This window comes from Gopherus evgoodei, chromosome 12, assembly GCF_007399415.2.
Source record: "Gopherus evgoodei ecotype Sinaloan lineage chromosome 12, rGopEvg1_v1.p, whole genome shotgun sequence".
Lineage (NCBI taxonomy): Eukaryota > Metazoa > Chordata > Testudines > Testudinidae > Gopherus > Gopherus evgoodei.
This window is the reverse complement of record NC_044333.1, coordinates 44,031,350-44,048,867: the sequence shown is the minus strand read 5'-3', so window position 1 is coordinate 44,048,867 and position 17,518 is coordinate 44,031,350. Positions and strand designations below refer to the sequence as shown.

General features: G+C 53.1%; 1 protein-coding gene across 1 annotated transcript; it reads right to left on the bottom strand.

Annotated features, from left to right (window-relative positions):
• Positions 1-2,020: 2,020 nt before the first annotated feature.
• Positions 2,021-17,201, bottom strand: TAT (tyrosine aminotransferase). Its single transcript, XM_030581677.1, has 11 exons — positions 16,985-17,201; positions 16,704-16,808; positions 15,655-15,722; positions 15,086-15,244; positions 14,319-14,457; positions 13,621-13,673; positions 12,893-13,045; positions 10,908-11,036; positions 10,305-10,388; positions 4,497-4,595; positions 2,021-2,164 (listed from the first exon to the last, which is right to left on the bottom strand). Exons 1-11 carry the CDS (start codon positions 17,199-17,201, stop codon positions 2,021-2,023), a joined length of 1,350 nt encoding a protein of 449 aa, XP_030437537.1.
• Between the last annotated feature and the right edge of the window lie 317 nt (positions 17,202-17,518).

Below are 17,518 nucleotides of genomic sequence, written 5' to 3'. Positions count from 1 at the left end.
TTGATTTTTAACGATACTCTTGCTTTTGTTTTTTAATAAATTTTAGTTTAGTTAATAAGAATTGGCCGTAGTGTGTATTTGGGAAAGATCTGGAATATTCAATAACCTGGGAGGTAATGTGTCCGATCCTTTGGGATTGGTAGAACCTTTTCTTTTATATGATGAAATAAGATTTTCAGAAATCCTCATATTTGATGTGGGTACCTGGATGGAGGCCTGAGGCTGGGCACTTTAAGGGAGCTGTGTTGTTTGGACTCCTGAGTAACCAGGCAGATAATAAAGAAGCTGCTTTGTGCCGGTTGGTGAATCTAAGTATTGGAATAGCCACCAGCTTTATGGGGATTGTCTGCCCCATTCTTTGCAGTTCACCCTAATTGAGTGACCACAGCCTGCTCCCCACTAGGACCCGGTCACAGTGGCGTAGTCGTGCTTAGATACCCATTACCACAGGTTAACTGGGTTTTTAGATCAGAACCACACACTTGCCAAAATTTAATTTTGATATTGGAAAATTTAAGGCTTAAAAATCAGTTACATTGAGTGACCCATGATCAAGATCCTGACAGAAAAATGCTGGAAGAGGGGCTTGTCTTTTAATCAAAAGGACCCAGAGGGAGTGTGGGGTGTGTACGAGGGTGGGTCAGAGGTTGATGGTGTGTGTGGAGAGGGGAGGGCTATGTACGAGGGTGGGGAGGATGGATGGGGGTACGAGGGCGGGTCGGAGATCAATGGTGTGTGTGGAGGGGGGAGAGCTTAGTACAAGGGTGGGGTGGATGGAGGGGGGTACGAGCGCGGGTCAGAGGTTGATGGTGTGTGTGGAGGAGGGAGAGCTTTGTACGAGGGTGGGGCGGATGGAGGGGGGTACGAGGGCGGGTCGGAGGTTGATGGTGTGTGTGGAGGCTGGTGCAGAGGTCAATGGTGGGCATGAGTGGAGGGGGAGGGAGGTTCATTTCTGTGAATGGCAGATTCTGCGGTGCATGGGGCTGGCTCTAGCATGTGTCTGTGTCTTTAGGGGTTGATGCTCTGTTTGCTAGGTGAAGTTTTGGGGCTAAAAACCTGATGATGTTTAGTGTAGTTATCAGCACATCTTCCAAGTGAAAACATTTTGGCAGAAAGGTACTTGGGGCTTGAGTAGTCTTGTCTGGTATCAAAATGAAATGTATGAAGATCATGGTCCTGTCTGGTCTCTGCTCCAGCCTCAGGCTGGCGTGGAACAGCCAGCAAGAAGTGTCAATAGAAGAGGGATCATGATGACTAGGGCAGGTACAGACGCAGCCCCAGGGCAGGTCACAGTACAAGGCCAGGCACATCCAAACATTTATTAATAAAAAAGTTACAATAATTTATGCCCTTTGCAACACCAAGGGCTGAGTACGCAGAGCTCCTGCTCCTTAGACAATGTAAAGGGGACACATCAGGTACAATCAGCGACATTCTGTGGTGTAGACAGATAAGGGTCCATCATGCCACATGCACACCAGACTGTTCAGTCTTGCTCCAGGCAGAAAGAGGCTGAGAACTCTGCTCCGACACAGCCCTCTTTCCATGCAAGGCTCTGTCAGTGGAAGAGTCCAGCTCAGTATCCAGTGTAACTGCTAGTGAAGGGAATTAGAAGTTGTCATCTTGCATTCAGCCTGGAGTCTCCCAGCTAGTGCCCTGCAACAACAGAGACTCTCAAACCGAGCTGCTAAGTGACAGCTCCCACATGCTACGGCTGCCTGCCTGAGTGGAAGCTGTAGATCCTGTATGAAGGGTGCTGTGTCATCGACACAGACCAGAGCATGGGCTCCTGGCGGGCAGTGGGACACTGGGTGCCTGAGGGCTAGTGAGCAGGGTAGAATGATGGCTGCTGGTTCCCATGAGCCCAGGGAACATGCAGACGCTCTGCAGGGTGGTAGCCTGCTCCAGTTGCATTAGGTGCAATGGGATGTAAGTGCTGACCTGAGGGCAGCCCTGCCCTGCCCACTGCTGCATCATTTACAGGGTGGCTGGGCGGAGGCAGAGTGGAGGGCACTCCTGGCTATTTGTCACATTCCAGGTCCTGGGCCCCCTCACTGCCTTGGTAGTGCCTCTCACAGAACTCCTGGATGCGACTGCAGGCCTCCACCATCAGTTCCTCGGGCACCGTTAGCACCACCCGGAAGAAATTGGGGTACTCAAAGCACTGAAATAAACCATGGGAAAAGGCTGATTAGTTGGGCAGGGGTGAAACTGGGGTCTCAGACCCCTGCCCTGCCATGTCCCCGGCTGTGTCCAGCGAGCGAGCCCAACCCACAGGAACAGGCCTAGCCAGATGGAAGGAGCTGTGGGATCTGATCCTGGCCGGTTGGCAGCTCCATCTGTAAAATGCCTTTCACAGCACAACCCCCCCGTGGCTGCTGCGTCAGCAAGGACCTGAGATACCCTCAGGGGAAGGGGCTGGAAGAAAAGAGCTGGGGGGGCCACACACAGCAGTCCCCAGACGGGACCCAGAGAAGAGGCTGGAGGAAGCCAAGGACTCTCAAGGCTCAGTGAGTGGCTAAGGAACCCGGCAGGTGACTGCGGGAATTGGAGTGGGAAGGGGAGACGTGCAGCATGTCTCCAGCCTTGTCCCTGCACAATGAATGGGGCCTCGGGGTTTGCATAGGGCATCAAACTGAGCTGGTGTAAACTCCGCAGGGAGCTGCTGTTGTGTGAAGCAGAGAGGACACGGGGCTCAGGCACACATGGGCTGCACGGCATAGGGGCAGACTCTGCAATCTTAGAGACAGGATAGCGGCCACCTGGGGCCAGGCTAGGCAAGACCATTGCACCACTGCCCAGGGCTTCTGGCGGACCACATGACACCCAGCCCCCTCCCCCCAACACTCCATGCTCAGAGCTCCCAGTCTCCCACCTGGTGCCCCACGCTCAGAGCTTCCAGCCACCTCCCCCCAACACCCCACACTCAGAGCTCCCAGCCCCCAGCACCGGGCGCCCCAGGCTCAGAGCTCCCAGCCCCCCATACCGGGTGCCCCACGCTCAGAGCTCCCAGCCCCCCGCACCAGGTGCCCCGTGCTCAGAGCTCCCAGCCCCCCGCACCGGGTGCCCCGTGCTCAGAGCTCCCAGCCCCCCACACCGGGTGCCCCAAGCTCAGAGCTTCCAGCCACCTCCCCCCAACACTCCACACTCAGAGCTCCCAGCCCCCAGCACCGGGCGCCCCAGGCTCAGAGCTCCCAGCCCCCCATACCGGGTGCCCCACGCTCAGAGCTTCCAGCCACCTCCCCCCAACACCCCACACTCAGAGCTCCGCACCGGGTGCCCCAGGCTCAGAGCTTCCAGCTCCCCACACCGGGTGCCCCACGCTCAGAGCTCCCAGCTCCCCACACCAGGTGCCCCACGCTCAGAGCTCCCAGCCCCCCGCACCGGGTGCCCCAGGCTCAGAGCTCCCAGCCCCGCACACCGGGCGCCCCATGCTCAGAGCTCCCAGCCCCCCATACCGGGTGCCCCACCCTCAGAGCTCCCAGCCCCCCGCACCGGGTGCCCCACCCTCAGAGCTCCCAGCCCCCCGCACCGGGTGCCCCACGCTCAGAGCTCCCAGCTCCCCACACCAGGTGCCCCACGCTCAGAGCTCCCAGCTCCCCACACCAGGTGCTCCAGGCTCAGAGCTCCCAGCCCCCCGCACACGGTGCCCCACGCTCAGAGCTCCCAGCCCCCCACACCGGGTGCCCCACGCTCAGAGCTCGCAGCCCCCCACACCGGGTGCCCCACGCTCCGAGCTCCCAGCCCCCCGCACCGGGTGCCCCAGGCTCAGAGCTCCCAGCCCCGCACACCGGGCGCCCCATGCTCAGAGCTCCCAGCCCCCCATACCGGGTGCCCCACGCTCAGAGCTCCCAGCCCCCCGCACCGGGTGCCCCAGGCTCAGAGCTCCCAGCCCCGCACACCGGGTGCCCCACCCTCAGAGCTCCCAGCCCCCCACACCGGGTGCCCCAGGCTCAGAGCTCCCAGCCCCGCACACCGGGCGCCCCACGCTCAGAGCTCCCAGCCCCCCGCACCGGGCACCCCACGCTCAGAGCTCTCAGCCCCCCGCACCGGGTGCCCCACCCTCAGAGCTCCCAGCCCCCCGCACCGGGTGCCCCAGGCTCAGAGCTCCCAGCCCCGCACACCGGGCGCCCCACCTTCAGAGCTCCCAGCCCCGCACACCGGGCGCCCCACGCTCAGAGCTCCCAGCCCCCCGCACCGGGTGCCCCACCCTCAGAGCTCCCAGCCCCCCGCACCGGGTGCCCCAGGCTCAGAGCTCCCAGCCCCCCACACCGGGCGCCCCACCTTCAGAGCTCCCAGCCCCGCACACCGGGTGCCCCACCCTCAGAGCTCCCAGCCCCCCGCACCAGGTGCCCCAGGCTCAGAGCTCCCAGCCCCGCACACCGGGCGCCCCACGCTCAGAGCTCTCAGCCCCCCACACCAGGTGCCCCAGGCTCAGAGCTCCCAGCCTGCCCCAGACTCTCTTCGTGTGTGGCTGCTCTGAGGGGAACACTGACCGAGGCTGGCAGGCAGAAGACTGACTGCTCTGAGATCAGCTGCTTGGTGAACTCCATATCATTCTCAAACTTGGGGAAATGCTCCATTTCAATTCCAACCTGCAATGCAGAAATTAGGGATGTCAGAGGCCAAGGCTGGATAGGATTGCACCAGGCATCACCAAGGAGCTCTTCCCTCACAGCACCCACAGAGCATCCCTCTTGCCCACCCCTCCTTCTTGCCCCTCTACAACCCCATGCCCCCCGGCATCTCTCCTCCCTCCAGCAGTCTATACAGCCCTGTGCCCCCCGCATCTCTACTCCTCCCCAAAGCCTACACAGCCCCATGTCCCCTGCTCCCCTCCTCCCCTCCCCACAGCATATACAGTCCCGTGCCCCCTGCACGCCTCCTCCATGCCCCTATACAGCCCTGTGCCCTATGCCCCCCGCACCCCTCCTCCCCCCCTCCCCACAGCATATACAGTCCCGAGTCCCCTGCACCCCTGCTCCCTGCCTCTATACAGCCCCATGCCCTCCACACTCCAATTCCCCTTCCCACCCCTATACAGCCCCATGCCCCCCGCAACCCTCCTCCCCTCCCCACAGCATATACAGCCCCATGCCCCCTGCACCCCTCCTCCCTGCCCCTATACAGCCCCATGCCCCCACACCGCTCTTCCCCTCCCCACCCCTATACAGCCCCACACCCCCGCATCTCTCCTCCCCCCTGAAGCCTATACAGCTCCGTGCCCCCTGCACCCCTCCTCCCTGCCCCTATACAGCCCCATGCCCCCCACAACCCTCCTCCCCTCCCCACAGCATATACAGTCCCATGCCCCCCACACCCCTCCTCCCTGTCCCTATACAGCCCCGTGCCCCCTGCATCCATCCTTCTCTGCACCCTATACAGCCCCCTGCCCCCTGCATCCCTTCTTCCCATCCCTATACAGCCCCGTGCCCCCTGCATCCCTCCTCCCCACTCGCAGCCTATACAGACCCATGCCACTCACATCCATCCTTCCCCCGCAGCCTATACAGACCGATGTCCTCCGCACCGCTCCTCCCCACCCCTATACAGTCCCGTGCCCTCTGAACCCCCCTTTCTCCCCCAAAGGCTATATAGTCCCATGCCCCCCACAGAACTCCTCCCCACCCCATACAGTCCTGTGCCCCCTTCATTCTTCCTCCTCTCCCTGCAGCCTATACAACCCGATGCCCCCTGCATCCCTCCTCCCCGCCCCATACAACCCCATGCCCCCTGCATCCATTCTTCCCCGCAACCTATACAATCCCGTGCCTCCTGCATCCCTCTTCCCCCCCGCAGTCTATACAGCCCCGTGCCCTCCGCATCCCTCCTCCCTCCACAGCCTATACAGCCCCGTTCCCCCTGCATCTCTCCTCCCCCCCAGTCTATACAGCCCCGTTCCCCCTGCATCTCTCCTCCCCCCACAGTCTATACAGCCCCATGCCTCCTACATCCCTCCTCCCCACTCAGTCTATACAGCCCGGTGCCTCCCGCATCCCTCCTCCCCCCCACAGCCTATACAGCTCCATGCCCCCTGCATCCCTCCTCCCCTCCACAGCCCATACAACCCCATGCTGTTCGCACCCCTCCTCCCGCCTCACAGTCTATACAGCCCCATGCCACTCACATTCATCCTCCCCCCGCAGCCTATACAGCCCCATGTCCCCCGCATCCCTCCTCCCCCCGCAGCCTATACAGCCCCATGCCCCCTGCATCCCTCCTCCCCTCCACAGCCCATACAACCCCATGCTGTTCGCACCCCTCCTCCCGCCTCACAGTCTATACAGCCCCATGCCACTCACATTCATCCTCCCCCCGCAGTCTATACAGCCCCATGTCCCCCGCATCCCTCCTCCCCCCGCAGCCTATACAGCCTCATGCCCCCCTCTGCATTTTTTTGTTAAAGGATGGCTACTTTTAAATCTGTTATAGAATGTCCAGGGAGAGTGAAGTGTTCTCCTACTGGCTTTTGTATGTTACCATTCCACATATCTACTCTAGCGCCACCATCAGAGGACCCAACCACATCAGCTACACCATCAGGGACTCATTCACCGGCACATCTACTCATGTGATAGATGCCATTAGGTGCCAGCAATGCCCCACTGCATGTACATTGGCCAAACCGGACAGTCTCTACATAAAAGAATAAACGGACACAAACCAGACATCAGGAATGGTAACATACAAAAGCCAGCAGGAGAACACTTCAATCTCCCTGGACATTCTGTAACAGATTTAAAAGTAGCCATACTTGAACAAAAAAACTTCAGAAACAGACTTCAAAGAGAAACAGCAGAACTTTAAAATTCATTTGCAAATTTAACGCCATTAATTTGGGCTTGAACAGGGCCTAGGAGTGGCTGGCTCACGACAAAAGCAGCTTTCCCTCTCCTGGAATTGACACCTACTCATCAATTATTGGGAATGGACTACATCCACCCTGATTGAATTGGCCCTGTCAATACTTGTGAGGTAACTTCCTTCTCTTCACGTGTCATTATATAATGCCTGCATCTGTAATTTTCACTCCATGCATCTGAAGAAGTGAGGTTTTTAGCCACAAAAGCTTATGCCCGAATAAATCTGTCAGTCTTTAAGGTGCCACCGGACTCCTTGTTGTTTTTGTGGCTACAGACTAACACAGCTACCCCCTGATACTCCCCACTATTGTTACTGACAAAGTGGGATGACCTGTCAAGGAAGGAGAGGAAGTACAGAGGGAAGGGGACTCCGTTAAAAAGACCATAACCTGTTTTAGAGTTACTGATAGCTCAGAACCACCAGCTCTTCAATGCACATGGATCAATGTGCTGTTAATGCCCAGGAGGGGGCAGTGGTGGGGATCTGATACAAGCCAGAGAACAGGTTGAGTCACTTCTTAAATACTTGTCCATAATATGCGGAAAGAAAAATGGTTGTGATGCAGGACTTCAGTTGAGAAGACATGCTAGAGGTCTCCTGCAGCCAGGAGTAAAACTCCATTAGCGTTTATAAAACATTTTGATGCTGATTTTCTAACACAAAGGGACTGCAGCCAGCAGAGGTAACTATTCTGGACCTTACTGTGATGGATAATGATGGACTGTTCACTGAACTGGAAGTTGGTTGTTACCTAGAGACCAGCAATCATGACCTAATTATATTCATTTTGGGCAAAGAGAGGAAGGTTCTGACCAATAATATATATATTTGGTGCTTCAATGGGGCTAATTTCCCAAAGCTGAGGGAAATTATAGTGAAATTTACACAGAAAAATGTGAATGAAAATTCACTGTTGTTTAAGAAGAGTTTACTAGATGGCAAAAAGCCATGAATTCACAATCAAGAAAGAAGAAAACTTTGGCCAAAAGCCAGTGGCAAAATAAAGTCAGCAATCAGAATAAAAAGACAATATATAACAAATGGGAAAAGAGTAAAATAGATAGCAATTGATATAAATTAGAAGTGATGAAGTACAGAATATTGATAAGGGAAGCTAAAGATATCAAGGGACATTCATGGGGCTGGTAGGCCTAAGGAGAATAAGGAGGATTTTTTATGGACAAAATAAATTCTAACAATGGTATAAAACCATTATTAGAGTGAGATGGTAAAACTGTTAATAATGATGCAGAAAAGGCAAGGGTATTTAATAGATATGTGTTCTATATTTGGAAATGAGAATGATCATGTACTCGTATTACCTGAGGATAATGAGCTACTTTCCTGTCTACTAGTAACAAAAGAGGATGTTAAACAGCATCTACTAGAGATAAAATATTTTAAGAACAGCAGACCTGTATAACTTGTACCTAAGAGCCCTAAACGTGCTGGCTGAGCAGATCTTTGGCCTGCTGGTTCATTTTTAATAAATCATGCGGTATTAGGGAAATTCCAGAAGACTGGAAGAGTGTTCATGTTGTATCAATTTTCAAAAAGGGCAAGTGGGATGACTCAGGCAACTAGAGACATCCCACTCAAAATAATGGTAAAGATGATTCAGTTGACAAAGAATTAAAGAATAGGAGTATAATTAATGCCAGTCAATGTGGTTTTTATGGAAAATACATCTTGTCAAGCAAACCTGATTTCATTATTTTATGAGATTAAAAGTTTGATTGAAAATGTAACTGTGTAGCTACTTAGACTTTTGTTAAGTGTTTGATTTAGTACCACATGACAGTGATTAAAAAATTAGCAATATCTCTAAAGAATAAGCACATGATAAATGGATTAAGAACTGGCTAACCAACAGAGCTCAAAAAATAGTTGTCCCTGGGGAACAGTCGGTCACTGAGTGTGGGTATTGCTAGTGGGGTTCTGCAAGGATCAGTACCTGACACTATTCAACATTTTTATCAATGATCTGGCAGTAAATATAAAGATGACACAAAAGATTAGTAGAGTGGTAAACAATGCTGAGGACAGGGAAGTCATGCAGAGTGATCTGGATTGCTCGGTAAACTGGGCCCATTCAAACAAGGAAGTTTTAATAAAGCCAAATATAAAGAATGCCTAGGAACATGGAATGCACACCATGCCTGCAGAATGGGAGACCATATTCTGGAAAGCAACAACTCTATACAGGATTTAGAGGGGATAGTGGACAAACAACTCCACATGAGCTCCCAGTGAGATGCTGCGGCAAAAAGGGCCAATGCACTCCTTGGGCGTATGAATAAGTGAACAGAAGGGAGGTGATTTTTTCTCTGTATGCAGCATTGGTGAGACTGATGCTAGAATACCGTGAAGCAGTTCTCGTGCCCACCTTTTAAAAAGGATACTGCAAAACTGGAGAGGGTGCAGACAAGAGCCATAAAAATGATTCAAGGGCTGGAGAAAATGTTTTACAGTTAGAGACATAAAGAGGTTGATTCGTTTAGCTTCTCATAAAGAAGATTAAGAGATTACTTGTTTACAGGACACCAGTATCTTCACAGGGAGAAAATAACAAGTACTAAAGGGCTTTTGACTCTTCTTGCAGACAAAAGAATAATGAGAATCAGCAGCTGGAAGTTAAAGCCGGACACATTCACATTAGAAATAAGGCACAATGTTTTTTAACTGTGAGGGTGATCAACCATTGGACCAAACAGCCAAGGGAAGTAGTGATCCTCCATCTCTTAACGTCTTCAGCTCCAGACCAGTGCCTTTCTGGACAATTTGCGTTAGCTAGACACAAGTTACTGGGCTCACCAGAGGGGTAGCTGGGTGGAATTCTCTGAGCTGTGCTACCCAGGAGGTCAGACTAAATGACACCGTGGTCCCCCCTGGCCTTACACTCTAGGACTCTCTGAAGAATGGGGCCCCACTGTGCTGGGCGCTGCCCAGTAGGGTGATCAGACATCCTAATAAAATCGAGACTGTCCCGATATTTAGGTGTTTGTCCCATGTTCCAACCGATCTTTGGTCGAGATGCAACTTGTCCTGAGATTTTGTTCCGCCGGCAGTGCTTACCTTATTTATCTATTTATCTATCTATTTATTTATGTATTGCTGCTCTGCTGGCAGCACTCGTCTTTTTTTTTTTTTTTTTTGCTCTACTGCCAGACCCTTCCCCCCCCTCCCTCCATGTGTCCCAATATTTTCTCCCTCTCATCTGGTCCCCCTACTGTCCTGACACAGTAAGAGACAGGCCCTGCCCCAGCTGAGATCAGGGCCCCACTGTGCTGGGCACTGCCCAGACACAGTAAGAGACAGGCCCTTCCCTGAACAACTCACATTTTAAGCAGACAAGGCAGACACTGGGCAGGGCAACAGGATCCAGCACACACTGAGCAAACAGCAATGCTCTGAAAATGGCACATTAGCGCCTCACTTACCATGAGGTACATGGCCCCCGAGGGCTGGATGGGCTGGAGTCCAGAGACTGCAGACAAGGCAGCGTAGCAAAGGTCAGCATTGGACTGAAAGGCAGAGAGGAGAGAGTTCAGGACTCGAGACGTTCCAGGAAGCAGCTCAGCAAATTGGAGACAAATTCTCAGCCAAAACCCAAGACAAGTCCCCCACTGCAAATAAAGGGGCATCTAATGCAAACAGGACAGATGTTAACAGCCTTGACTGCATTCGAGGTGACTGAGCTGATCTCAGCAAATCACTGTAGACATCCCGCCACCCCACCACCAGCATTTCTTCCTACAGCACCTCCTGGCTGGCAGTGCTATGACTGGATTGTCAAGAGTTCCCCACAGCTGGCACTCCTGCCCCCTCCTGGCAGCGACCCCTGCTGGGAGAGGTCAGGACTACAGTAACCAGGAGCTCCCCCCACTACCAGCACTCCTCCCCTGCTCCCTCCATTGCCTCTTGCTGGGAGAGAGTGGACATGGGAAGATGAGGTCCCTAGTGAGACACCACTGTGACGATTTATAGTCCTGTTTGACTGGTCCCCTCTCACTCTAAATACCTGTCTCTCGGGGGGGGGATACCTTGAGGAAGCTGAGGGTGTTGTGGTAAAACTCTGGGGGTGTTCGGTGGATGATGTGTTCCAGTGCCCCCTGGACAATTGTGCAGGGTCCCAGGATCCTTTGACTCAAGCTTACAAGGCCATCCCTGATCTGAAACACAGATGACACTCTGACCTCAAAGATCGCACACTCATGAAGGAAAGGAAAATGCTCTCACCCTGATGCTAGCATTTCTAGCTGTTCATAGGATCAAACATGCTCACAATTGGACAAGGGGTGTTTTTTCAAACTTTGTAAAGCATTCCGGAGCCAGTCCCATTATCTGGGGTCTGTATCGCAGGTATCTGCAGACTATCTATGAAGGCACTAGCTGTGTTTGAGGGCCAGAACTGGTCCCAAATCCTTAGCTAGGATTCAGCCCTTTCACACCACTCTTACGGTACAAAGGGGCCAGGAAGCAGCCAGAGTTCACTAGCTGGAGTTTCCTGTTACCAGAGAATGTCTGATATGCTAGAGTAGCTCCTAGGCTTCTCTGAAGTAGTCTGGGGCTGAGGCTTGTACACACCCACCCCCCGAATCTCTGAATCCTTTGTGCCTGAGAATCCATTGTCACTGACTGTGGATTTGACTGAACTGTGCACACAAGTGTCAGGGTTTCCCAACCAAATGCACCAACACCAAAGGGCTGGGACTCGCCTGAGGCAAACCCAAGCCAGAGGCTTTGCAAACCAGTATCTGTTGTGATGCAGTCTTTGGCTCACTCTGCTCATTTCTATTCTGTTTAATCACAACTGGATACTGCACCTTGGCCAGCCGGGGACAGATGATACCACACTGCTGCCCTTTCTGAGCGCTTGGGTGCCCCTGGTCTGTGGAAAGCTCCCAGCTCTATGGGGCATCATCAGGCCACAAATCAATAAATGACTAAACAGTCAAAGCTCAGGCTGCACCATCACCTGCTATCTTGTTCCCACCAATAAGGAGAAACCACATTAGGAGCAGATAGGAACCACAAGGGGCAGCACGACTTTGTGTTATTCCTGTAGGGGAAACAGGGCCTGCCTGCGAGAGGAAAGCAAAACCCTTCGCCTCCAAAGTGCCTTTTTTTTCCCCTTGTGCCCAAAACAGGAATTTATTTAGTTTCAGGTGAAAGCACTGGTGAACACAGGGGATCTAACAGCAGGGATGAGATATGGGCATCAAGTTCAGCTGCGGTTAGAGAGGGGAGAATGGGATGGGCAGAGGTTATTCCCTCTCATATCTGCAGGGCATGCACAAAAGCAGCTCAGGGCCAGATTCATGGTTGCCCTGAGCTTTGGGGCATCATTTCCACCAGTCCCAAGAGTGAGTGCAGGATCGGAGTGGCAATGGCTGGGGTTCATGCACAGGGGCAAGGAAGAACTGGGCCTCTGTGGGAGGTCTGGAGTGGGCTTAGCAGGTGAAGTGACTCAGAAGCAGACATGCCAAACCTGCGGAAAAAATCACAGAAATTAGGCTTGTTTTTGGCTTAATTAGCTTGAGAGTTGCTTGTTTGGCTTGTAGTTTGTTGCTTCTTTTTATTGATCAGCTCCTAACAAACAGAGGCAAGGGGGGAGAGAGTCAGGGGTGCTCAGCGGGCCCACCACAGTCTCAGACTGCACGTGAGGGGTATCTAATCACATAGAGTGTTGGGGTTCTTAGGGACTGGCTTGTTTGGGCCTTGTTTTGAAATGGGATTAGCTTGATTTTTGGCTACTGTGAAAGTTGGGGTGCTTATTTACTGTGTGAAAGTTGGCAATTGTGAAGAGAAGGCAGCATGTGTGCATGAAGCAGCAGGCAGGAACACGAGGGCATGTGCGTGTGAGCCTGCAAGGGAGCATGCGTGAGCAGGAGGAAGCGTGCTTGCCTGTGCCTGAGTGAAAGGCAGTGGTGTGTGCATGTGCAGGGGAAGTTGCCTGCAGACTGTGCACATTTAGCGTATGGCGCTATTGCTGGCATCGAGAAGGCCACCAGACAACATTCCTCACCTCCTTCCCAAAGATGTCTCTCCGATCATTAACCAGGATCCATCCCATCCTCCAGCCTGGGACCAGCCATCGCTTGGCCAGGCCTCCACAGGACAGGATCGGCACGTTGGTGCTGAGAGTTGCAATGGGCTCATACTTGCACTCTGCAAACACCTGTGAGACAGGAGGATGCATTAGCAGCCACCCTCTCCTTGCCAATTCCCTGTGAGAGACAGAGGAGCTCTGGGAGGGCAGGAGGTTGACTCATTAATTCACTGGCAGGGATATCAAAGCAGATGAGCAGTGAGACTCTGGAATGAAACAGACGGTGCAGAGAGCAGGTTTGGGGGAGCTGTAGGGCTGCTTCAAGGGGGAATTCATGTGCAGTGCAAAGAGCCAGACTCTGCACATCTGATCCTAATTAAGGGATCACAGGGGCCCCTGGATGGGAGACACAAGCACAGAAATGCACACAAGAGTGTGAGTGCTTGCAGCTCTGAGTTTGCTTCACCCAGAGGAAAGGAGAGTACCAGACACGAGATGCCCTGCCAGGGGACAGCTGGGCAGACAGGACCAGGGAGCTGCAAGTACAGTACATGGTTGTTCTCAAAGGCAGCAGGACTAATAGCTAAGGCTCTTGTCTGGGGCTAGTTACTCTTAAACCCTGCTACCAAAGGGCAAGTGTATAGTGAGAAGCCAAAGACCCAGGCTCTGGGTGCAGTTTGTGCATGGCAAGGACAGGCACTCACCATGTCTCCATAGATTTCATCAGCTAGGATGGGGACACATTGTCTCGAGGCCACTGGGGGAGAGAAGTAAACACTGAAACTGGCTGCCTTGTTTCCCTACAGGGTGCAGACCCACCCTCATCCTACAGAGGCCAGGCATGGGCTCTCCCCTAGCCCTACAGAATAGACCACAATCCACCCACAGAGGGTCTCCATATTCCTTGTTTCGGACATGCAAACCAGTGGACAAAGCATTAGAGAATACATTGTTAGGAACAATCCTTCCCAGGGGTAGACTTGCAGGGCCTATGCCTGCTCTGACCCCAGGCCTGGGACAGACATCACTGATCCACTAATCATAATGTTGAAGGCTTTCCCAGCATGGATTCTGAGAGGTGGATCAGGAGCACAATCCCCATTATACAGCCAGAGAAGAGCCACATAGTGGGTTAGGGATAGACCCTAGGACCTCTCATCCTGCATCCCTTCCCTGGCCATGCTGACTCTGTGCAGGGTTGTCCCAAAGGCCCTGGGAACAGGGTAAGTCACAGAGCGTGGGGTGAATCCTCCAAGCCCTGGTATTGTTATTTCTGTAGCACCAACATAATAGGTCAGGTCCTGCCATAGAGCTCACCATAATTAGACTGAAACAGATAAGCAGAGGATAGGGCAAGGCAGCAAACGACAGCCCTGCTCTGGCTTAGTGCTCAGAGACTCACCGGCCAGGATTTTCTGGAGATGGCTCTTGCTGAATACAGAGCCGCAGGGGTTAGAAGGGTTGTTCACAATGAGACAGGCCGTCTTCTCATCCACCAGCGACTCCAAGTGCTTCAAGTCAATTTCCCAGGCTTTCTCAGGCTAGTGAGGAGGAGGAGAGGAGCGGGTGCGTGAAGATGAAGAATAAGGTATGGAGTAAGGATCCAGCTGGGGGCTGGGCACCAGGCATGGGGATGAAGTGCAGAAGGGCCAGGCACAGAATGAGGAGAGGGGCACAGGCTGAGGGACTAGGAGTCCAGGCCCGGAGTGAGACACGAGGGTCCGGCCAGACTAGGGTGACCAGACAGCAAGTGTGAAAAATTGGGACGGGGGGGCAGTAACAGGAGCCTATATAAGAAAAAGACCCAAAAATCGGGACTGTCCCTATAAAATCGGGACATCTGGTCACCCTAGGCCAGGTGCAGGATGTGAAGCATGTGTGGCCATGTGCAGGGCAAAGACCACGCAGACATAGCTGTGCTTTGCGCCTAATGAAAGGCACCGGCATTTCTTCCTTCCTGTGAGAAGGCATAACTTATACAGGGGCCTCGGGGAGCATGGCCACCATGGAAAGCCGAAGGCCCATGAGAAGGGCTGGGCTGATAGGCTCTGGCAGCAGCTTATTTGGCTTTGGCACTTCATGCCTTCCTCTCTTTTCTTATGAGGAGGGTAAGAGATCCCTGGAAGCTCTCTAGAGGGGGCTGCAGCATTCCGCTCCTAACTGCCTTACCAAGAGGTTGTAGAATTTGACCTCAATCCCCATGGAGAGTGCAAGGGTCTTGTAGAGAGAGAAGCCAGGTCTTGGCACCAGGATGTTCTGCCCTGGATTAGCCAGCACTGCTAATGCAAGTTCGATAGCCTGGCTGCAGCCACTCGTCAGGATAACGTCCTGCAGACAGCAAACAAGAATGAGCTCTTTGAATGCAACCAAAGGCTGCTCTGAGAAATTCCAAAGCAGTCACTGACAGCTGAACTGGGAGTAAGAGCTTCTTGGCTAAAAGGGCCTGGAAGAAGCTAAACAGACAGCAGCAACCACTGCTGGCTTCTGGGGAGCTCAAACCCACCAGATTAGAAAGCCAGGAATGGGTGACAGGCAGGCCCCAGGATTGGGGCAGAAAGCCAGATAAGGTCACTTTGGAAATGGATCATGTCCAGCCATCTTGCTCTCTCCTTGGATAGAGACAAGGTGTGAGAAAAGCACAGTTGGGGCCCCACCGTGCTGCACTGTCTAGTTTGTTGCTAGCACCAAGGAGCATGTTCATTCTCCAGTGAGGACTCTTGCCAGGAAGGCTTCATTACCTGAGCTTCCAGAGGTGCTTCAGGGCAGCTATAATACGCAGCAACCACCTGCCGGCAAGACTGGTACCCTTGGGAGAGAAGGATGGAATATGGAGTGACGGTGGTTTTACCGGATTTCCCCATTCTGTGCAGGAACCGCCAGAGGCATGGGACAGAGACCACACCGCACAAAGAGGGGTCTCCAGAGGAATAAACCCCAGGGCAGGATGGAATTCATCTGAATTCCGAAGGAAACAAAAGACAAGGTCAGTGGACCCTGACACAAGCATCATGTTCCATCACTGAACCAGCAGCTTTCAGCACCCAGGGCAGGTGAGTGACATCCTGGCCCCAGAGCAGGCCTGGGAAGTGCAGGCTTTACAGCACAGATAAGGGCCTGCTCCAATGCAAAGTCCCCCTGCCCCTGAATTAATGCCCCATGCCCAGTCCCCACAGCCCAAGTTAACTCCGTCGGTAAACTGAGTCTACAACCTCCCTGGCCAAGCCAGCATGGTGTGGAAAGTGCGTAATTATATCAAGAACAAAACTGTGTGGGAATGCAGCAATCTTTGCTCTGCTCCAGGGCTCTCACTCTGCAGGGACATTCTCAGCGTCTATGGGGTCACAACAGGGATGGATTTGGCATCTCGTGGGTCTTGAATGATTGTTTGAAGCACTTTCCTGTGAAGAATGGGACTAAAACAGCTAGCCAAAGTGACAAGATATGGAGCAGAATGAGGATGCAATGCCTTCCCCGCATCACACTACTGTGAGGATACCTATCCAGATAGCAGAATTGTGTCTGTCCCAGCCTTTTCCCAGAACAATAGCCACGTAATGACCGGGACAAAGCAGCACATCTCCTCCATGAGCAAATCAGGCCTCCAACCTGTTCAAAGGCCCTGCTGCTCACTGGTGTGCATGGGCACACACAGGCCAGAAGAGTATCGGAGTGAGTCTGTGCCAATCAGAAAGATGTAACAGGACATCTGTCTAGATCCCCTGGCTCAGCCCTGTCCTCCTGTGCACAAGCTGGGCTAGGACACTGCCCTCCGAAGAGGAATCCTTACCGACTGAAGGAGCGTATCCATTGTAGTTCCCTGAGTCCAGGGCCTCCTTCACAGCCTGGGTGACCTCATCATCAGTGGGAAGGTTTCCAAACACCGTTGGATCACCTTTTAGGGAATGGCAAACAGCAAAATCCTTTTTTCTCATATCCTTTAATGATGAAGCTGTAAACAGCACATTGTCCCTCCCTAATGCTCCAAAGACCCCTCGGCTGCAGCTCAGATCAGGGGCCCTCAGTACCACATCTCTTCAGCTACCACCCAGTGTATTTCCCAGTACTCACCTAGGGACAAGGAGATCATGGGCTTGTTTGGGTTCGGTTCCACTTTCATAGTGTCCACGATGGCTCGGATGGGATTGAAAGTCTTCTTGGACATCTCAGAGGCCCGGACTGCCCATCTAGGCTTCCGGCCTTTCACCTTCCTCAGGGAGGGGCTGTTCCCATTTCTATGTACATGGACATCGCTATTGCCGTTCATTTGGATCAGGTAAGAGTCCATTCTGAGATCTGCCCGAGAGAAAGGGCACTCCCCAGAGTTAGCCATTGTTGTGCATTATTTGTTATGCACCAGCTGTGAGCTCTGCCCGATACAAGATACAAAGGGCAGTTGCTGCTTGAGGGTCCAAAAGTTAGGCCTTTGAAGTTAGGCCTTTGATGGTCACTGGGCCTTACATATCAATCCCTAATCCCAGGTCCTAGATCAGCAGTGCCAACAGACTGGCTGGAAGGGAGAGGGAGGCAGAGAGAGTGGGGATGGGGAAGGAAGAGAGAGGAAAGAAACAGATGAGGAAAGCCAACCCACATAATAATGAGACT